Here is a 22,920-nt window from a genome sequence, read left to right as displayed (position 1 = left end):
TAACATTTTTGTTCCACCTGTCTCGGCCGAGGTAGTCCGGCTGTAACTGTGGGAATAGAATGACTGCAAGGAAGACATGTTGGAGAAACTGCCTCAGGGGGCGAGGAGTCTTTAATAAAAATCCTCGCCTTCCAAAAAATAAGCCTGAGCAGAAATGGACAAGATGTACTAGTAAGTATCTGCATACATGTTTGTTTCAAACAGAGGCTTGAAATAATTCACATTGTGTGTGAACTAATTTCACAAATAAGTTTCACTTTTTAAAACAAATTGTTGAAATAAATGAACTTTCCCTGCCTGGCACCCACCTATATGTGTGGAATGATGGGAGTGGATATGAGGAAACAGACAAGAACATAAAGGGCAGTGAAGACAGAAAGGTGAAGAAAAAGCGCTCATCTCTTCATGGGACACCAAACTGGGAAGTGAGAGAGGGGAAAGGCGCTGGCAGGCAGGCGGCATTATGGCGTAAAGGGGTGTGGTGGATGGGTATGTTTCTCTCCATCTCTGTTCTTAGGCACAGTGAAATTATGCAAATGATCTGGCAGGAGCAGGGCAAGGCTGAGTAGGTTTCTGACGGGCCGGAGAGTACATAACATGTCCCACACTCAGCCAGCCAGACAGCCAACAGAGATACTGACAGAGAACAGAGGGAGGGAGATGCAGGAGGGGAATGCTAAGAGCCACAAAACACCCCCCTTCGCATCTTCATTTCCAACTCCCCCCTTTTCCCACCTGCTTTGATCAAAGTCGGCCAGGTGAATTCTAAAGAGACCTTCAGATCATCTGGACATACATACACTCATGCTCCTAAAATTAGCCCCAATTATGGCATTTTGTTGTTTTCTTACTGTCCCTCCAAAGTTTGATTCCAGCAGTCCAAACTGTATAGAGTAACAACTCTCAACTAGGGCCGACCGATACAGATTTCTTTTGAGGCCGATGTCAATTTTTCACAGAAAAAAATACTGATTATCAATTAATTGGCCGATTAATTTAAAAAAAAGATGTAATATAATAAATATATTGTTAAAAAAATAACTTCCTATTTGGTAACCCTATACAGGTATATCCCAATATGCCATTGCTCTTTAAAATTGTCTGAAATTAATGACGATTTTCAATTTATTTCATTTGTTCATAAAGTACATATTATGTATAGAAAACACAATAAAATGAACTAAAAATAAATGTATGAATACAATGAAAAACAAAACGCAAACACTGTGGACATTTATTTTGCAGGGACTTCTTCAAAGTTGTTGACGTCATCAGACTGCTGCTGATTTACTGCAAATATTGCAGAGCATGCCTTCAAATGTCTACTTACGCTCATTGAAGGCATATTCAAACTCCTGCAGGGTTTTGGGGAAGGTGAAGGGGGGTTCATCTTTCTTCATGAGTTCATCTAAATCTATTCTTGACAGCAAATCTGAGAAGAAACAGAATGTCATGTCAGATTATTTTATTTTAATACCCCCACAAATGAGTTGTAGCAAAAAAATATGTCGAAATTGCCACTGCTTCCAGTACCTGCAAGTGGATATTGGATTTATTTATTTTTTGGGTCCAATCAGCCTCTGTGGGATGCCATGTCAATCTAATCTGCCAGGGGCCTTCAGAATTGGTAGTGTCATACATCATACATTAAAGATATTGTAAGTATGAGGTATGTTATTGAAATTCTTGATACTTTTGTCATGTTATTAGATAAATATTGAATCTGAAAATTATCTAAATGATGCATGTGGCACAACTGCGTGCTGTGTTATACAGTAATGGTTTTCGATAGTGTCCGAGTTTCTGTAAATGGGACACGATAGTTGTGGTATTATGAGGTAGATTAAATTGGGTGAATCCCCTCTTTAAGGCACTGGTACCAAATGAAAAGCCTGCCGCTGCTAACTCAGGGCAGTGAATAAGTCCTTGAGCAGATGTAGGTGCATCTCATTTGTATCCAATTATTAATATCCACAAATGAAAGAGGGCCAGGTCAGATTTGAGAAAAAAAAAAAAAAAAAAACAGAATTGTACTGATATGACTGCATGAAAGAAAACACCTGATACATGTTGCAAAGGGGTAAAAAAAAATCGTATTGAGCTGCAGTGTGAAACCTTAATAACGTTTTGTCTCCATCAGTTTATGCACAAGGCTTGATTTGGTTGTTTCATGAACTGATGAAGAAATGACCTGGATATATGATAATATAAAAAGCCTGCCGCTGCTAAGCATTGACATGCAGTATGTTTGGGCCGAATCACCTTTGAGGGCAGTGGTTTTCTCTCCGTCCTCCTGGCCGGCCACCTGGGCCATGGCGATCAACAAGATGCACACAGCTGGTTTAGCAGCACAGAGCTGAGAGCTAAGCATCAGATCAGGTCCCAAAAATCACAGAGGTGTCCCCTGTTACAGAGAATTCAAAATATATAAAGTAAGGATCTCTTATTCAAATGCAATTCCGACCGTGCTGTTAATATAGCATTAATAATTCAGAAGAGCTGTTGGTATTAAATGGAACGGAAAATACGCAAGTTAATTTATTACAACTATCTGTCAATGACTCGTGCCAGCTCCACTTTGCACACGTTATGTCTGCAAACATCACCAAAAGGCAGTGAATGTGTAGTCATTCGTTGAAATACTCCAAAAGCCTGCTCACACTGAGCGTGTACCCCGCCTCCATGTGAAGCCACTGCGAGCGAGGCGAGTAACGACTAAGTGGTGCTTTTGGTTTCACGTGCTTTGAAAAGCAAACCAAGACGCGCTAGTTGGACAGACGGAAACAAGCATGTTGCTCATATTTGACTCACACGCCTTGAGAACATGCGACACGACACTCGCTGCTGCTTCCTGGACACTCTCCCAAACAGGAAGTAGTACTCCAAGCAGATGCGCGTAGAGGGGGCCAAGCTTCCGGGTTACCGGGGCAACGGAGTGGAAGCTTTTTTTTCTTAAAGGTACAGCGGCACAGCTGCTGCTGCTGCTGTTGATGTTATGCTAAGCCAGCTCTCTTTGCTGCACTACATCTGCTTCCAAAACTTTATTGAGTGAACAGAGTAAACAAGTAGGTAAAAGTAGAAGTATTGATTAAAATCATGTACCTAAGTATGAGTGAAGTAAAAAATAAAGTATTAAAAGTAAATAAATACAGTAAAACTAACAATAAGAAGCATGTAAAAAAGTTAACCAATCAGTTAAAATTGTCAAATTTTAGGTATATCAGACAGTATTTAAACTGAAGCTGCTAAATTATTTTTTCATGCAATGATCATGCTGCAGCGCTCATACTGTGTGAGCAGCTGGTAGCAGGTCTGCAAGACAACATTAAAACCAGTCCGCTCGGTTTATAAGCAGGCTCTAAAAGTCCTCGACATGAAACCTTTTCGGCATCGCCATTGCAGCATATTGGACAAATACAAGCTCCTAAATTGGGAAAACTTTGTCAACTTCCAAGATGCTAGCTATTCTTGTGTTTAAAATTTGACATGCAATGGCCCCACCTCCGCTCTCCAACTTCTTAAACCTGAGAAGGGGGCAGACTTGATCAAATATGTTACTAATATGTTAAAAACATGGCTATTTGAGAACCAAATTTGCACACATAATGACCAGTGACTTAACTTCTTACTTGGACTGTTTTGTGCCTCCTGCTATTGTAATGTTGCTTGTTTTGTGGTAGTACTGTGTTACAATGTAATGTGTCTTTCTGTATACTATTATGTGTTTTTATATTAACTGATGATTTTATTTTTCAGCAGTTACGTTTGACACCTTGCACAGGGACTACAGTTGGAAATTAGCTTTTTAGCTAAAACCGGTGCATTTACAATGAAATGCTGATTAATGTGCACTGTCCCTGTTTTAAAAATAAACTAATTAAATAAAAAAAGTACAGACTCCAAAATTAATTCGGGTCATTTAAGTCAGGTCATGTCAAGCGTATTTAAATAGTCCTTTATCACAAGAGAGTCTCAAAGGGTTTAAAAGCCCAGTTCACAAAACCACTGCCATCCCCTGGATGCAGAGTGGGCAGCATTAATCACATGATGTGATGCTATGCAATGTTACTTTAAACAGCAGGAGAGTATATTTAAATGAAAGGTCGCTGGTAGATACCTCTATGATATTGGTTCTCTTCGGGACCTTTCCCTAGTCAGTTGATGCAGAATCCAGAGCTGCACATTCCACATATGCTTTAGTCCGTTAATGAGTTTTGCCTATATTTAAGACCTGCTCGGTTGGTCGGAGTCAATCAAACGGCGTTGAGAACGGTGTAGGTCACGCTGGTGCCGCACTCCTGACACGCAGCCAAATAAATAAAAAATAACAAATAAATATTATTTATTCACAGATGGGGTCAATCCATTTAAGCATTGTGTTTGTAAAAGTCTTTTTTTAATTCAACTTCCAATCCATCGTGCATGTGTCATAAAGTCAGGGCGAGTCATGCATTTTTGTGAATAAATTACACAAATAAACAGAAATGGTACCAGCATCAAGAACCTGTGGCTGTTTATGCTAATAGGACACTAAGTCAGTCCTGAATGCATTCTGAATCTGATTGAAATGTTTATGTGGCTCTAATAATCCCCAGATGAGTCCTGTATAATAGAATATTCAATATATCCTTTGTGAGGAACCATTCTTTGTAACGATTTGTTGTGATTCATATTGTCAGGTTCGATGACAGGTGTCAGCTGAACCCAGCACCTGTCTGCAATTCAAACAGTATGGAACACAAAATGGGTTTATTCCAGGAAGGCTGATAACGAAGAAGCAAAAAGGAGAAAGCCGTTATCTTAAAACAACAATTTAGCAACTCAAAGACTAGCATCACTCAGCTAAAATGTTTTTGTTATGTTAAATACCGTACATTTGCAAAGATTAACGGTGCTGTTGTTGCTGTTTGGCCTGTGTGTTCTGCAACAGAGATAGAATTGACTTGCTGAACATTGTATTGTCTTTTGTGTCGTCTAAGTGGTTTGGTATTTGTAATGTTGCTTCATTTGCATTAGAAGCCAAGCATCCATCTCGGGAGGAGAACGGATGCTTTCTGACAAGGGAATTGAACAGAGTGTGGACATAAAGCAACTTATTGTGGGCTTTGGCTTAAAAAAAAAGACTACAATTGACATAAGTAGGTTTTTCAATAAAATGACATTTTATTTCTATTTTGGATTCTTTCTCTTCGTTCTCATTGGCACCCGCATATGTATATATAACAAAATATGTCTTTCTATTTAAGTCCATTTAGTAATCTCATTACGTAGAAAATACTTGTTTTCCTGTGTTGCACTACAGCGAGCGACATTACAGCGCCGGGTAGATTTTCGAACAGGTTGCAATCAAAACAAACATCATCTTTCTTCCCAATCGTAATTTTATGTTATCATTTTCAGAAAGCAAGAAATAAAAGTACGCTGACACCAACATCTTTACACACACTGCCTAAAAAAATAAAAAAGCTCCCATGATCACACAGTCCCATCTTGTCCCGGGCAAACAAATGCACCTTCTCCATTTCCCAGAGCTGATGTCTGGAGATGTGCTCCAAAAAGATGAAATGTGACTGATACAGTGCGGAGAAGAAGAGACACATTTAGTCTGAAGCAAACTCTGTTGTCACACAACGCACATGCATACTGTAGACACCTGCATTAAACAGTACACACAACACACATACACACACTCTAATACCTTGAGAGCCGCAAGTATTACAACTAAACATTTACAACCTGATAAAAATTCCAACTGCTCGGACTGTTATTGGGCAGCAGTTTTATCGGATGGTTGCGGCCCCCCTTGGGTCCGCTCAGCCGTGGTTTCATCTGCTTCACGAGACTCCTGCAGTCCCGCGTCGCAGTGAAAAACAAAATAGGCTCTTTGGAGTTCTTCGACCATCATTTTCTCCTCGTCTTCCAGCTCTGCACCAACCTGCATCTCCCACCTGGAATCATAAAGATAGCGTGAAAGGTGATGGCCACGACATGAAAAGCGGTCATCTTCCGACCTGCAGGTTTGAGGAGAACTGCAGGTGCCCACTAATGACCAAAAATATCTATTATATAGAGAAAGGCATTGGAAGGCTGCAGTTTTTATTGCACCAAGTTCCCCCAAAAAACAACAACAACAAAAAATCGCGGCTCTTCAAGTGCAATGTATGCCTTCCAGAATGATCAGGCTTGACAATCATTATCCACAAGGTCAAGTGACTTCCTAAACTCCTATGAGTTTTGTAGTCTTTTAAACACCTCACAATAAATAATCAATAAAACATGTTTTTTTTTTTTATCGATTTATTCTTTTTCAGAATTCCAAATGATACAACTTTAGGTGCTTCTCTGCACCACCAGTATTTTCGTCTCCAAAATGCTAAGATAAATCACATGGCTATAATGTCTGGAACTAAAGGGAAAAGCAGTGGTGGTTTCTGGGTATGAGCAATATGTGCTGCCACACAGGGTGGAATTTCTGTTGGTGCAGCAAGCCCCCACCCCCAATGAAAAATGCAAATTGAAATGGTTTTCTATTGTCATCATGACTTGTACTGTGTACGTTTAGCATTTGCACTTTCTTGTGGAGACATTAGAAGGGGTGTTCAAGGATTTTGTTGTTAAAGGTTGAAGTGAGAGGTGATTGATGTCAAGGAAGTATAAGTATATACCGGTATATATATCTTAGCTCTTAGCTCGTTGTTGGTAGAAAGTGACAAAGAGTGTCATGGCAACATGAGTGTGTTCTTGCTTTGCCACATGGTTAATTATTGCCGTGGCAAATATAGTTCTGTATCTTCTTAAAGTTGAAATCAACCCAAACATTTTTTTTTCAAGAATATCTTCCCAGCAGGCCCACTAGTTGAAACACGGCATTCTGATTAATATTGCGTTTGTGGAATATGAGTTAAGCAGGAAAATCCACCCGTTTTTAGCCATCTCAGGGGGCGGCCATTTTGTCATTTCTGTCGACTGAAAATGACATCAGAGTTGCTCAGGGCTCAGGAAATGACCAATCACGGCTCACCTGTTTTCTGAAGCTGAGCCGTGATTGGTCGTCGTTACAGTTGGATTAACTCTTATTCCACAAACGCAACATTTATCAGAATGCCTTGTTTCAACTAGTGGGCTTGCACAGAAAATATTATTGAAAAAAATATGTTTGAGTTGACTTCCCTTTTAGTGTCTGTACAGCTTCTACAACACATGTTCTTATTTAGAGGGGGTGGAGGGCTTCAACAGAGAGACATCAAGGGTGGTCATGTTGTTGCTAATCCACTTTGAGCATTTCCGTGGAGTCACTTGACTAGTGGCTGCGGTCAATCAAATCCATACGGATGCCTTTGCGCTTCCGCATCGTACTCCATCCACAGCGGAATTATGCCTGTCTGACTGCAAATGATTGCATTTTCATTGCAATCTCACCGACCGTCGCCTTTTATCCCGCCCTGCCTCCTTCTCCAATTCCTCATTGCATCTTCAAACATGTTTCATATTGTTGTGCTGGGTGTGCCAGAGGGAGGAAGGGGTGACCCATGTACGACTACATCACGCACATGCAAAGCACTTGTGTAGACTCCGCCTCTGCCACAGAGTGTATTTGGCATTAACAGTCATTCTCTTTCGCCGCATCCGTGCCACTGTCACGGTTGTAATTGCCACCTGTAAGGGGGAGGGTCTGTTTATGTAAATGCACGACATGTTTCTTTTTGTCAGACTGCATTCTCCTCCCTGAACAAGTGGCTCTAAATTCCTGTTCTGCATTTGTTTCAGACACACTATCAAACAAATGGAGACGAGACAAAACTGAGAGAATGGTGAGGGGGGGAAAATGCTTTACAGTTTGGAAAAAAATGCAACTTGGAATATCTATTCAGTTAGAAAAAATAAACCAAACAATATACAGACAAAAAAGAACAAAAATCTTACAGTAGAAAGGTAGCGGAGGTTTGTTCGAGCATTGGCAGCACATAAAGGAGCGAGTGAGAGCGGAAGGGGGACAAGAAGGTACGCTGTAGCTTTTTCAATGTTTAATTTTCAAATAGGATTAAGCAGAATGACATTTAGCTGAAGGTTACAGGCTCAGCATTGTCTTAGCTGATATTGATATGCAGGAGGCGCCCTGCTTGTCACCGGGACAAACACTGTTGATGAATGAGAAGCCTTTCCCCAGGAGGGTGTTAAGTGCAAATTTGAAATGAGCGAGAGGCAAAGGTGGGGAGCGAGGAAAAAGAAACGGCACCCACAGATAGAGACTGAATTACCATGGTAGTTGCCATGTACACTGTCACTAGATAATGTTGCCCAAAGTGTAAATTGTTCCCTTAAGTATGGGCTGTGTATTGAAAATGAGAGAAAAATAATCATAAAAGCATAATAGGTGCATTGACGAGCGGATCAAATTTTGACAACTACAACACAACGGAGGCTGTTAGAAATGCATAAATAGACTAAAGTTGACAAGAACTTCATCCTCATTTCGCAAACTTTCCCCTGGAATTTACATCTTAATAAGGGGAGTCTCACTCTCTAATTCTTATGGGCTCTCCTCATTTTTCATGCATAAATACTGGAGCTGCTGACTTGGCGATTCCTCTGAATACAGAATAGGACACACATATTAGGACTCATATATTTACACGATTGATGCCATGAGAGATTGTCTTTGAGTGTGAGGAATAGGCTGCCACACATGTCCGACAGTGTGAGTGTCACAATGTCGATTGCCGTCACATCACACCAAGGTTGATTTTAGCTAATAATTGGAAGTGATGTCCAAAAAGAGCATAGGCCTTAATCTGAGATTAATTGACAATGAACAGAAAAAGATACAACTTTAATGACTTCGCAACATAGATGCTGAAAAAATATGTGGTATGGGAAAATGGACTGGGTGCCAGTTAACTCATTCACTGCCATTGACGTATTTATTTGTCTTTTCACAGTCCAACCATCCAATCCCAGGAGTTTATTTATATAGTTTTTCAAACATTTTCAAATGTTAGGGTAAAAGAAAATTGTCGTCAACAAAAAACATTGAAGTCCCTCTAACAGTTCTGATTCATTAGGACCAACTAAATTTCCACGATTGCAGTAGGCGTTTCCTGACATTTTGTTTTCTAGAAGAAGCATGAAGCTTTCGTGCTAACACTGACTGCTATTTGGAAGTGTTCAAAGTTCATCCCCACGTCCACAGCCTGCCTCACTATTGTCATGATGTCCTTTGCACTAAACATACTACTTGAAATGTCCAAAAAGTTCAACCTTGGTTTGAACAGACCATACCATCAAACATCTGTTTGGGAGACTGGGAACAGGCTGTCTGAATCAGAATCATCTGGATGAAACTCAATTTGACATTAAAGCTTCTGACCTGGCATAGACACAGTTTCACATTGAATGCAACTTGACAGATGCACGGTTTTCTCAACATTTGACTAGACAACGGGGTAGTTTTTCTCTATAGGCCAAAATTGAAGAACACATCCTTGGAAGAGTAGCATCATTTCTATGACAGTAGCTCGATGCATTTACAAAGTATGTGCTCGGGGCTACTGCTTCAAAAAGTACGCCTGCCTCATAAAAAAAATAAATAAATAAAAACAAAAACAACTGAAAACAAGATGTTACACATAAACAAATAAAACAACCAATGAAAAACTCAGCATAGGTAAACAGAAAACACACATTCAACTCCAGATACTCCAATAGACAAATGCTTAAAAACTAAAGCACAAGAAGCAACACCCAAAAATGAACAGACAAAATAGTATAACGGTAAAAATGCAAGCGAGCATGAACGATCATGAGAGGGAGCAGCCAGCGGTTCCCCCTGCAGCTGTCACAGGGCTTTGGGGGGGCTTCTCCATTTCGACGAGTGTGTGTTGGATATGTTTGCGTTGAGCTGGATGCCCTGCCCGGCTGCCACTGGGACGGCTGTTTGTTTAAACGGTTCGCCTGTCAAACAGAGAGCGCTAGCGACAGCCAGACACAGGGCTAAATGACTCTGACAGCAGCCTTAATCAGAGGCTTCGCACATTGCCACAGGGCCTGGAGGATCCATCATAACCCAAGCCTAAATATTTAAAGTGCTAAACTTTCCAAAGGTCACAGGCTTTTCCATGCATGCCAGGGCGACATGTGTCACAGCGGTAGGACGATGGGAAAGCAAGCGACAGAGAGAGAGAGAGAGAGAGAGAGAGAGAGAGAGAGAGAGAGAGAGAGAGAGAGAGAGAGAGAGAGAGAGAGAGAGAGAGAGAGAGAAAATATGATGAAATGTCCTGTCCTCACAATTTTAACCCTTGTGAGAACTCCCTCTTAGATCATCTTAGGTTACTTTTAGCAAACGGACGTTTTGGCTGGTGGTCACAATGTTAAACATCTCATTTAGGGTTACAGTATGGGGTGAGTGTGACGGATTAATTTGACAAGTGCATCTATTTAAATACGAAAATGACATTCAAAAGAGGACACACCAAGGCTGGACGATTATAACAATTAGTGGTGGAGTCTTGTTTTCGAGTTTACTTGTTTTCTGCAACAAAATTACTTGAAACTGAGTGTGGAACCGACTCCACTTTGGACTGATAGTCAATCACAGCAGACTTGCAGTCTTAAAACTGCTGGGTCAAAAGTAACACAAATTGGCTGAAAGAGCTAACCCAGCGCTGGGTTCAAAAGGGACTAAGCCAATTATGGCTTATTTATACCCAGCACATTTTGATCAAACAAGGGGCAAAAACAACCTATTCTGATGAGATAAATCTACCAAGATATTGATTAGCAGGTTACCAGTACAGCTGTGGTAAGAAGAAGAAGCAGGTTTCTCCAGTCAGGGTTCACCACAATAAATCACTTAACTCAATCCCTGCCAGACATTTGTAGACCCTCTTTTACCCTAACATTTGAAAAAAAAAAGAAAAAAAACACATAAATAAATTCATTTCTGTCATTTTGTAATTTTGAAATGTTCATTTACTGTAGAAAACTACATGGAGCTATTAAGTTTTTCTTTATCCTTTTTAAGACATGCTGACAATCCTGGGCGCTCTCCGAACTTTTTGTTAGAATTTCATAACAGAAGTATACTGTCAAACATTTATTATAATAATGTTTTTTTTTTAAATCACCATTATGCAAACCTGAAACATTGTTCACTAAACATGCTTAACGACGTTACAACAAAGTTAAGAGCCAAAATAATGAACCTTGGGTAAATGTAATACAATCTGCTCAAAATCCACTGCTAGCCAGTGAGTGGGTTAGGAAAACAATTCAGCATTTTTTAGTGTGTATCGAGAGAAATATCTATCGTGACAAAAGTCCTGGAAATTTTCGGGCACACCTAATACATACACACAAATTCATGCAAAAAAATATATGCTTAAAGCTTTGCAAGACATAACACGGGGCTGAAAACGTACGGCGTGTCTCTGAGTCACTCACAGTGGGTATCCAGAATTTCACTAGTAGTAGTTCCAGTCTGGTCTGGCAAAGCTTAATCCACCATTAATGAATTTCAACGACGACATCCCAACCGAAGCGTGGCAAATACGAGCAGCTAATTTTAGTTGAAAGTTCAGAGAGTAGGTGTTACAATGACTTGTGCAGTGTGCCTGCGTGTGTGCATCTTCTTCAGACTGAGCGTGACCGTGTTAAGTCCATACTATCTCATTTCACGCTCTTGCACTTGGCCTTTGGTGTAACACTTCCACGGGCAACATTGAAGTGTAGTCGCAGCCCGCTGTGCACTTTTGCACCCAGGTGTCCAAAAGTGGAGTGCATGGGAATAAATCATAGCAGGGGATGAGTTTGAGTTGACAGAACAGCCAGCAATGAAGTCCCAGAGGTTCGGACCTTGGTAATCTTTTATTTGCTTACGCTTAATTAAACTAGATGTGCAATGCGTCAAACACAGAATCGTACTTTAAAGTATTTTAGCCTGCTGTGATGTAGGTAGCTCACTTTGCCTTTGCCAAGCAGTTCTCTTGCTTTTTTGGGGAGCAGGGGGGTCCCTAGTTATGATTGTGATTGTGACTGTTTGTTTGTCTTTGTGTGCCCTGCGATTGGCTGGCAACCTATTCAGGGTGTAACCCGCCCTACTGCCCGAAGAAAGCTGAGACACAACCTCGTGAGGATAAGTGGTTTGGATAATGGACCGATGGATGGAGGTCTTTAGCTGTTGGTTTGTAAATGCTTTTAGATGTTGTGATTTTGTTTGTGTGAAGCATATTGAGTTGTCTTGTGTATGAAATGTGTTATATAAATAAAACTGCCTCGCCTTGACCTTGTTTTTAATTGCTCATTTGGCAGTAGTCCTATAATTTGTGCTCAAGTAACATTGATATGTACAGTATGTGCTACCTTACAGTAAAAGCACACAAAGAAAATGCTACAGCAAGGCAGACATCAGTCACGAAAACAGCGGAAGGATGAAAAGCTGTAAAATAAAACAAGAGAGAGAGATTAGCTTTTGTTTGGAAATGGATTGTTTACAATGGACTCCAGTTCACTTGTGGGTAAACGACAAGTTCACAATACAGCGCAAAGGAACACCTCTTTGACTCGATTTCTATTGGAAAGCAAACATCTAATTCAATTTAGATATGTGCCGGTGCCAGGCTATGAGACCGAGGCAGATTGTAAGTGACAGCCATTGGACAGCTGGCTGGATTTGAATATTGACGAGACAGAGACTTGACAGAAAGGATTATGCTCTACCTTCTGACTTAGTAGCCGCTGCACTGATCCATTGTATTGTCAGATCGAGTCACTGTCAGGGCTACAGTATATCCATGCACTGATGCCACTCAGTATTAGACCCCACCTGGGATCCTTCCCAATGCAAACTGATGGCCACTCAAAAGCTACAAGACATAGCTAGACCCAATTGACATGGACAACAGTCTGCAACATCACCAGCAAATCTATTTCCAAGTAGTCAGTAAAGAAAAATAAATATTCTTGAGTTTTGATCATCTTTTCTTCCTGCGTGAGTGACTAAAGTAAGTCAGATGTTTACTTTTTTATTCTCATGGCTCTGATCCTTTGATGACAGGTTGTATTTACCTGTCAAAGGTAATTTAGAGTATCGAACAAGATCAGATGATTTAAGTAGACGTGATGTAAAGAAACGCTTGGGTTTATGAAAGTCTAGAAGAGTAAGACTTGGACAGGAACATGTCTATTGGGTCCAGCAGACACACATGACTAATGGTTAGCACACTACACAAAATGTGAATAGATATTTACAAAAGGAAAACAAAATATCCGTTTTCTTTGCCTTAATGACATTTTCAGTCATTTTGACATAAGAACAAAAGGATAGATACTTTACGTTAGCAATGACAATAAGTAGGAAACCTAATTTCATTTGGCTTTTTGAGAGGCGGGTTGCATCAAATCCAAGTGTTTGTTGCACTTTTATTTATGTTTAACTTTTCCTTGGAATTTTAGACCTATTACTACATTAGTATTTTTCAGTTTTTATAATTATTGTCATAAACGTCACACAAGTGGTATAACTGTCGGACAAAAGGGTTTGTACTCTAATTTTCAGTTGTGTGTGCGCGAATGTGTTTCTGATCTACATTGTAATAATGAGACTGAGAAATATTTGCACATGGCCATTATAGCCTCACTAAAACAGCAAACCTTGTGTTGTCTGATGAAATAGCACAATATGCCATTTGCTATGGCGTTTGTTTCCATTTCCGTGACAGGATAGAATTTGTTTTTAAATGCAAAAGCACTTGCGTTATTCATATATCAATGACGTTTTCTTCGTTCGACAACATACCTCCAACCGGATTACATGAATGTATTTGTGTATCCGACGGTGATGCGCAGGACTGTTAAGCAGCTCGACGCTTCAACACGGGCAGCTAACAATTATAAATAATGTAACAAATTCCTAATTCTGAGGAAATTAGTGCATATTTGAATTGCTGCGCATGTGTGGCGGGTCAAAATTTCTCATGCAAGATTCCAGTCTATTATTTAGTGTCATGTGTATTATGAGCACACAATTCAAAGCCCTCAGTCGGCACGCTCGCAGCTCCTTGTCTATTCTTCGCAGTCATCCAGAGGGAAGTTTGTGTAAATTTGCAGGGGCTTAATTACTGAATAATTTAGACCATGCTGCAAATTAATGTAGACATTTCCATATTAATGTGTTTGCCGACCCATTCCGCATGTGTTTGTGCTGTGGACGGGAGGGTAGCAATTATCACAGCACATCATAGCAGTTGTGCCGGTATTTCAGACATCATTAGGTTGCTTGTCCACCCCTGTGTGACTGTGAGCGCTCGTCGATTGGACACACTTTGAAATGCTCCGCAAATGGGCTGGCGATGGCTCTGTGAGTAAGCTCGATCAAATATAGCTCTGGGAGACCCCCCAAAAAAAAAGAAATGGGGAAGGGCTTTTGTTGTCTCTGACAAGGTGGGGCCCAATTTGGAGGCACTGCTGTTTCAAGATGTAATATAACATGCATGAATATGAGGGCGCAAACACACACAGCCACTGTCCTCTGGTCGGTGTTTACACACTTGCATGTGGCTGCTCCCCACGGACAGTTTGTGTTGCACATGTCCCACACGGTTGACAGCTCTCTACTATACTCACCTCCAGTATCTTGACTATGTGACGCTTGTTAGGAGAAAGAAACGGCAAGCAAGAGGAGAGCGTGACATCGAGACTACTTTGTGTGTGCGTAACCAGCCTCACTTGTGAAAATGATCTAAACAAGACCTTTCCTGAAGGAAGCCAAACACGTTAGCACCTTTCGCCTGACTCCAAAAGAAACTACAGAGAAGCAAACAACCACCAACACCTCTGAAGTGATACTTTTTGGAATTTGAAGATTTTGTGGGGGAGAAAAAAAATGACATCTCTAAAGGCGGACCAAACTTCTAACCCTTGAGATGCTGGTTAAAGAAGGTTTAATCGTGGCAAAGGTTTGACCCAGAAACATGTTTTTATTATCCGTTATTTTCAAAAGATTGTTCTTCCAAATTCAAACAAATAAGAGATGGATCACACTCCACAGACATAGCAGCCATTTTGTGGGGATGAACAAAGTAGGAAGGACTTACTGAAAATACAGGCACTTTCTACAAATTAGCTTGTCCTGTATTCGTTTTGTTTCAAATCCTGTAAAATTTCATTTATTTTCCAAAACAATTGTTTTCATTATCATTGGTGTGTTGGAGCTTATCCCAGCTGACTTTGGGCGAGAAGCCGGGTTGTGTGGCAATCGCACATCACACAAACACAGTCTCACTTATGTACAATTTCCAGTTAAAAAAAAATATTCTATGCGGTTATTTTGTTAATTGCTTCAAACCCTTTGTTGATGAATAGTGGCTCTTTCATACATACACTGATAAATGTGTTACCGGTTCATACTGGTTACCTTAAACATCTGGCTACAAAGTGTGTGGTACTAAGTTTGCCCTAACCCACGCCCCATGTCGCTGAAAAATGGTGGCCCCTTTCATTTAAGTTGCCCACTGAATAAACACAATTTATTAGCTATTGAAGAATTGTAAGTGGTGAGAGTGAGATGACGGCAAACTACATACAAAGTGCTCCCCATCTCACGACAGACCACCTTCAGTTTTTGATACACCCTATTAGGTACAGTCAGCTTTTGTCATGTTCACCAACTAAGTTTCTCATCCACACTGCAACTACTTTGGCAAATATTTGGAAGTTTAAGAATCTCGCCAGGCATCCATTTTTCCATCCGGTATTCCCACACTGTCTTATGACCACCGTTATCCATCCACAGTGGCCTGAAATGGGTTGTCATGGGCACCAGGAATATACTATAAATGTAGCCTAACGTTTTTTGGGGAGTACATAAAATAATGTGGAAAAATAGTTCAAAACAATTCAAACTTTCTCATATAGAAACTTTGGTGGTTGTTGCCTTTCTCTGCACTCAACATGTGCCTTCAATCCTCCAGTCCAACAATCTTGTGCTTGCAAAAGATCTGCAGGTCCCCAAACTATTTTGGAGACAGTTAATTAGAGCTCCCTTTAACATCCTATCTCCCCCCGTGTCGCGCGTGTCTGCATTTGGGTCTACTCCTTTAAACTTTGTCACCAAATGCATAAAATATCAGCTATGAATTAATGAACAAAGATGATACAGATAAACAGTGAGTAACTTTGAAATTCTGCCCTCTGCGCGCACTATATAAGCACAAACAGTGAGAACAAGCACTCGTACAATCTCCCCACTGAACCGTGTACAGAGGGGAGAAAAAATGTTCATTGTGATTTCACCCCAGTGTTCTACCAGGAAATAGCATATTACTTATTCAGCACCTTGCCTTTGTTATTTGTGCATATATAAACTGTCAAATCTACTAAGGAGCGTTGAGGGTTGAGAAACTGCGACTTGCTCTCAGACAAAGGCCTCGCTCTCGAACATTGATCTGGCAAAACTTCTGTTCAAAGCTCGCCACATATTTCCATAGCCACTATGAATACATTGCATATTGCACAATGTTGAACTTTACTTTCTGCGTGCACTTGGGTTCAGAGGTGTCAAAATTCATCGATTAATCGACAACAATTTTAATCACCAAATAATCGTGTAATGACTGTTTTTCAGCCTCGCAACAGAAATGATCTGATTGATGTAGTGCTTCATGAAAGCGGACTGATTATCTTGTATGTTTAATCAAAATAAGACATTTGCACACATCTGCTTTTACTCTATATGCACCTTGCGATTGGCTGGTGACCAGTCCACGGTGCAGCTCGCCCCAAAGTCAGCTAGGATAAACTTCAGATCACCGTAATTCTAATGAGGACAAGCAGTAGAGAAAGTGAATGGCTGTAGGTCTTGTTTGAGCCATATGGGCTTGGGAAATTTGTTGGTCTGCTCCAAACTGTGTCCTCCTGAGTGTGTTGGTTGAAAAAAGCTCAAAGTGGTCAAATGAGTGAAATGAGGGTCAATAATTGGGTGAAGCATGTATTGTATAGATGGCTGTATTTAGCCTCCTTTCATAACGACATTATTAGCAATGGGCTGCTGTGGTTTGTGTGGGCCTGCACTGTACTGATTAGTCCATTCAGACATTGATCTCACCTAGTGTTGTGTGCATGTGTGTGCGGCAGTACTACTGTGTATCAGATCAGGGCCTCATTCTCATAATATTTCAAACGGTTAATTTTCCGCCTTGCTAATGGCAGTTGTAGAGGGTTAAGGAGATAAATAAAACCTCGCTGTCACCTTATTTAATATCAAATGCCACTTAATTATAGCTGTACGTGTTTTCAAACACTTTGCATAATTTATTGTTCTGCTCCTTCCTAATCTCCAGATCCTATCACATGCTCTACTTTAGCCGCTCTTTGCTTATAATAACAAAGTCATAATGCTCCCTGTCTCGCACTTTCTTTCTCTTTCTTGCTGCCAACAGCAGTGTGACAGAGATAAGCAAGGCGCTGAAAAGACATTTTAAGTTGTGCTGCACCTTGTAAGGATTTGATGCTGTGCTGTCAGCTCAGGGAAACATGCGCGCAACAAACCTCAGGCAATGCTGCATACAAGCATTGTGTAGCTCTTTGAGCAACGTGACATCACCATTGATGAGCACACAGCAAGAAAGGGAGGCATAAAGTAGGTCCATAAGGTGTGCTCTATGCAAAGTACACAGCATGTCGAGAGCTTTTCATACCGGATTTGAATTTGTTCCGCACAAAGAGTGTAGCACTAAAGTGTCGGAGGGAACTCGGCACATTAGTGACATTAATGTAGCAGCGAGGCGTAGGTCATAAAGAAGGGAGGTGAGGCTGACTGCTTTGCATGCTGGGGCTGCAATCAGCAACATTAAATGTCAAAGCACATCAGTCGTCTTCCCCCTGTAATTACACATTGTCAAAAGGCTGAGCATTCAAATGATATTGGCATAAAAGCGGGGTACACACATACCGACAAGAATTTCAGCATTTCCCACTACTTACGGAGGTGCAATTCAAGTGGCCTCCCGCGAGCCAGATCAGGCCCGCCAAGCATGTTGGTCAGGCCCGCGGAATATTGCCAAAAAGTCACACACAGACATTCGCCACATGTACACATCCTTATGTTACACACCGCCTGGGAAGGTAGGGGGCACCGTGGCGTAGTACAGCGCCTCTCTACGGACAATAGAAAAATAATAAGGAAGCGGCTTTAGAGCTCTTCTTCCAGCAAGTGAAATTAAGGGGATTGAAGAGCGGGAGAGTGAACGATTCGGTGAACGAATCTTTTGAACGAATCTTTTGAACGGTTCTTTTTGATGAACTGATTCTAATGATTCAGTTCACTTAAAAGAACGGTGATGCCCATCACTAAAACCACACACAACAAGAGTAGTTAAGTAAGCACACACAGTGATATTTTCCTTGCCATGTCTGGGGTCTCTCACTTATAGTGGAAATCAACCCAAACGTATTTTTTTCAAGAATATGTTCCCAGCAGGCCCACTAGTTGAAACACGACATTTTGATTAATATAGCATTTGTGGAATATGAGTTAAGCAGCAAAATGCACCCGTTTTTAGCCATCCCAGGGGGCTGCCATGTTGTCATTTCGGTCAACTGAAAATGACATCACAACTGCTCAGGGCTCAGGTAATGACCAATCACGGCTCAGCTTCAGAAAACAGGTCAGCCGTGATTGGTCAATACCTGAGCCCTGAGCAGTTGTGATGTCATTTTCAGTCGACAGAAGTGACAAAATGGCCACCCCGATTAAAAAAAAAAAAAAAATACAATAACAATTGTCCTGGAAGAGATTGTATTCAGCCTTCAAGGTTTCTACTGCATTGTATTGTAACTGTCAACTAATAATGCAGTTCAAACGCAATATTGATTAACTTTTCGTACAATTTTCAACAAAATAAATCCACACAGGACATTCTACTACACTCAAAACCACAGCAAAACAGCTCTTGTCTCATTGTCATGAATTCACCCTTCCTATCTTTTTACATTCAGAGAGCATCATGCACCACACAGCTGCAGCTCCCGAGAGGGCTGATAACGTAATTGTCTGCCATTACACTGTATCAGCCGACAGATCGGCTGTAATTTAATATAATCTGTTGATTCTGACTCATTAACATTTATATCAACCAGGAACAAGTAATGAGCTAGTTTGGTGGGCAAACTGTTGCAGTTTTGAGAAATGTGTGTGAGTTTATCAGAAACGCATGCCTATACAAAAAATATACTCATCGACACAGCATTGCCTTAACCTATACAATATGCTAAGATCCAATACTATCCATCCATCCATCCATTATCCAAGCCGCTTAGAGTAAAATTAAATGCTTTTACGAAGATAAAAATGTTATTTTGATTGATACTGAGATTGGATCAATATGGTTTTAATATTTTGGTTGTTTAGCTTTGATGTTGTATGAACGACAACCATACACAGTCTGCTTGCCAAGTGAATCGTGTTGTTAAGTGAAGGTCCACCATATGCTCATTAAATGTTAATTAACATTAGCCAAACATTTCCATCCAGTTGTTGTCCACCTCTCAGCAAGCTCACATATCTTACTGTTTACATTACATTGTCTCCTTGCAGTTAATTTATATTAAAAAAAAAAGGGTGGGCGCTAGACTAGAAAGCATTACAAACCTCATCTCAGATAGCGTGGATTAGGATGAATTAAAGGAGAAGTCAACCGAAACATTATTTTTCAAGAATATGTTGAATGCACTCCCATTAGTTGAAATAAGGCATTCTGATTAATGTTGCATTTGTGGGATATGAGTTAAGAAGCAAAATCCGCCTGTTTTTAGCCATTTCTGGGGGCGGCCATTTTGTCGACTGAAAATGACATCGAAGTTGCTCAGGGCTCAGGTAACGAACAATCACGGTTCAACTGTTTTCTGAAGCTGAGCCATGATTGGTTGTTATCTGAGCCCTGAGCATCTGTGATGTCATTTTCAGTCGACAGAAGTGACAAAATGGCAGCCCCCTGAGATGGCTAAAAATGGGTGGATTTTGCTTCTTCACTCATATCCCACAAACACGATGTTATTCAGAATGCCTTGTTTCAATTGCATAGAACATATTCTGGACAAAAAAAATTGGGGTTTTCTTCCACATTAAGAAGCTGCGTGCATTGCAATGAAGATGTGTGTGTGGTTTTCTGTGACACCCACACAGACACGGTTGTTACCTTACGAAGGTAATGGATGGGAGGAACATGCAGTTGTGCATCTTCTCTTTGGGCCTTCCATCCTGCGCCAGTCGATGGACCAGACAGGCCTGGGCTTAGTTTATCACATAGATCTCACAGGGAGATATGCGTCAATAGGAAGACGGTGCTTTTGAATATTCACTCGAGTGTTAGGTGGCTGGCTGCATATTAATTAACCACACACACAAAAAAAAATCATTCTTTGAACTCAATAAAGACTTGATGAATTAAAGAGGTAACAGTCAGCAAAGTTTGCATGTACTTGTTGACTGGTGTTGAGGTGTCAGATGACTTTTCTTAGGTGGGGGATCATGACCTGTCTTTAAAAAATGTTTATTGAAGCTCTTTTCCTCAGAAAGAAAACCTTTTGTATGTATACCCCCGGAGATACCATTGAGCCTAAAAATCTCTGAAAGTCTGGACACACCAATCGAACTTAAAAAAAAAAAAGAAATAAAATAAAAAGTCAGCAAATCCTATTTTTGGTCGTAATTGGAATTTACAAGCTAGTCTTGACCACTGTGACTTGTTTCAATAGGATTTGTTTTTGCAATAAGATTGCTTGATAAATTACAGGCGGCTTCATGTTGATAATAAAGTGAGTCCTGTGACTGTAATATCACATTGTATAGCCCATAATTATTAGAAAGCAGATTGCCTGGCCTCAGAAAGCCATCAATCATACACAGTACAGCAATTCAAAACATATTCCCTATAGAGAAACATCAAGATATTGCGATCGAGTGTTTGAAATGTCAGGGCAAAGGAAACCCAGGCGTTGCGCAGTTACATAATGATTATTGCAAAACTTTCTCCCCGTCACTCAGTGTGGCTGTAATATGCAGTGGATGGCCATGGGGGTTCATTAGTGAGAACAGGCTGCTGTTGAAAAGCTCCAGTTTCACCTCTGATCCCAGCTAATGTGATTTGGACCTGAGACTGGTAGTGGAGAGATTAGATGCTGGCTCACCTCAGGGTGGGAACCAGATACGCAGACATACATCACTGTTGCTTTCTTTTAAACTCATCGTCCTCTAACATCTCATTTGCTCCAAAGCGTCCGCAAAAAGTCTTGGATGTACTGTAGAGCACACTTGCCGGCTAATTACCGCTGACAGAATAATTACGTTTGCATGGCTGTCTGTTCGCATGATTTTCTACCCTCAAATTACTGAAGATACCTTTGCATTTGACGCAAGAGTATGCGGTTGCCACAAGGTGCGCACTTGGACACAGCAAGCCATTCAGTTAGATCTGCGGCGTTATCCGTGCCAGCATCGGGTGTGAAGTATGAAATGCTTACCGTATTTTCCGGACTATAAACCGCTACTTTTTTCCTAACTTTTGAATCATGCAGTTTATAGTCTAGTGAGGTTATTCTGTGGATTTTTCTTCCACCGCTAGGGGCGTTCTAACCGGAACTACAGTACAATAGAAAAATACGGTACATTGACAGTATACATGACTTACAGTGGATTTAAAAGTCTAAACACCCATGTTCACCCATCCATTTTGTGTCATTTAACAGTTACATGCAGTAAAGATGGATTCTATCTAATCTTGACCAAACTGTGTGAAAGGCCTTGTGGATGCAGTACCATCTCCACTAAGAAGGTGTGCGCTATGAAGCTAATCCAAAATTATGATTATCAGGTCTTGGTGGAGATCTTAGCTCTGCTGTGACCTATTCTGGTTTATTAATCGCAATGATCTGATCAGCCCTGAGTCACTTGTTCATTTAGGTGAGCCACGCTTTTAGAACACAATTGTTTTAGAAGGACTGGAGTGACCAAGATCAGCCACTGTTGACAACTGCGTTAGCATTCTCCCTTGGCTTCCCCTCACGGCCTTTACCACCAGTCGCAACCACACAGTCCTGTTTCTTTCATTTCCTTTTCATTAATCCTGTGCTCTCTCTGTCCATTCGTAACCTCCATACTAACAGACCCTCCACATCCTTCAACACCTCCTCCATTATATCCCTGCCTCCTTCCCTTCATTCACTCCTCTCTCCTCACTCTCATTAGGTCATAGTCGTGGTGATTTGTCAGTGTGACTGTGTTGATTAATAGGTAGCTGGAGCCCCTATATTAGGAGGCTGTCAGCGGGGGCTCCACAGAGCCAGGGCCGACCCACTGAGCTCCCTCACCACCCAGGTGGCCCCATTGGGACTAAATGAGCTGTGAAGGGTCCCGGCTATGCCCGCCTGCCCCACACCAAGACGTTACGCACAAACACACACGTACATAGACAAAAAAAAAAAAAAGGCACAAGCACATGCGGGCATACTCACACGTTTCTACTCTGAGATGCAGGAACGCTCACACACTCAACGGCCAGGCTCTCGCTGCCACGCATCCCTGCGTTCCCACATGATTTGTCACACTCCATCAATGGACAATAAGTTACTGCCACTCTAGCCTGTCAATGGGCCTTGTCTTCAGCAGACCCCCTCCATGGTGTCTCCCAACCCGGAGCAGAGGGAGGATGCGGGTGGGGGTACTTAACAGAGAGAAAGTGAACATGTGTTGTTGTGTTTAAATATGAGGTATAATTTTTTTTTTTTTTTTTAAACTCTGATCTAATGTGGCAGTGAAGACGCCAGTGTACGTATTCACTACTGTGTGGTGCACTTATGGACAAAGACGAGTCTTCAGTTGACATACCCTGCATATGTTTTGAAGAGGGGAGGAAGCCGGAGTTAAAGTAT

General features: G+C 41.0%; 2 protein-coding genes across 5 annotated transcripts in view; both read right to left on the bottom strand.

Moving 5' to 3' along the window:
- The window catches only part of arb2a (ARB2 cotranscriptional regulator A), a 155,280-nt gene extending 152,373 nt beyond the window's left edge, over window positions 1-2,907 (bottom strand). The window contains exons 1-3 of one of the 3 annotated variants that reach the window (XM_086031411.1): window positions 2,812-2,907; window positions 2,263-2,404; window positions 1,331-1,432 (exon numbers count right to left, since the gene is read on the bottom strand). In XM_086031411.1, coding sequence (XP_085887537.1) covers window positions 1,331-1,432; window positions 2,263-2,371 — 211 coding nt within the window. In that variant the 5' untranslated portion in view covers window positions 2,372-2,404; window positions 2,812-2,907. The other 2 variants (XM_086031413.1, XM_086031412.1) reach the window with 2 other exon arrangements.
- Window positions 2,908-5,139: 2,232 nt separating this feature from the next.
- The window catches only part of kiaa0825 (KIAA0825 ortholog), a 120,897-nt gene continuing 103,116 nt past the window's right edge, over window positions 5,140-22,920 (bottom strand). For both annotated transcript variants that reach the window (XM_086031408.1, XM_086031409.1), the window contains one exon: window positions 5,140-5,948. In XM_086031408.1, coding sequence (XP_085887534.1) covers window positions 5,765-5,948 — 184 coding nt within the window. In that variant the 3' untranslated portion in view covers window positions 5,140-5,764. The remainder of the gene's footprint in view (window positions 5,949-22,920) is intronic.

The sequence above is a fragment of the Filicampus tigris genome, chromosome 5 (genome assembly GCF_054856515.1).
Source record: "Filicampus tigris isolate MCC_2025a chromosome 5, RoL_Ftig_1.0, whole genome shotgun sequence".
Taxonomy (NCBI): domain Eukaryota; kingdom Metazoa; phylum Chordata; class Actinopteri; order Syngnathiformes; family Syngnathidae; genus Filicampus; species Filicampus tigris.
Note: the sequence above shows the minus strand (reverse complement) of the source record. Positions and strands in the feature narration are given on the sequence as shown.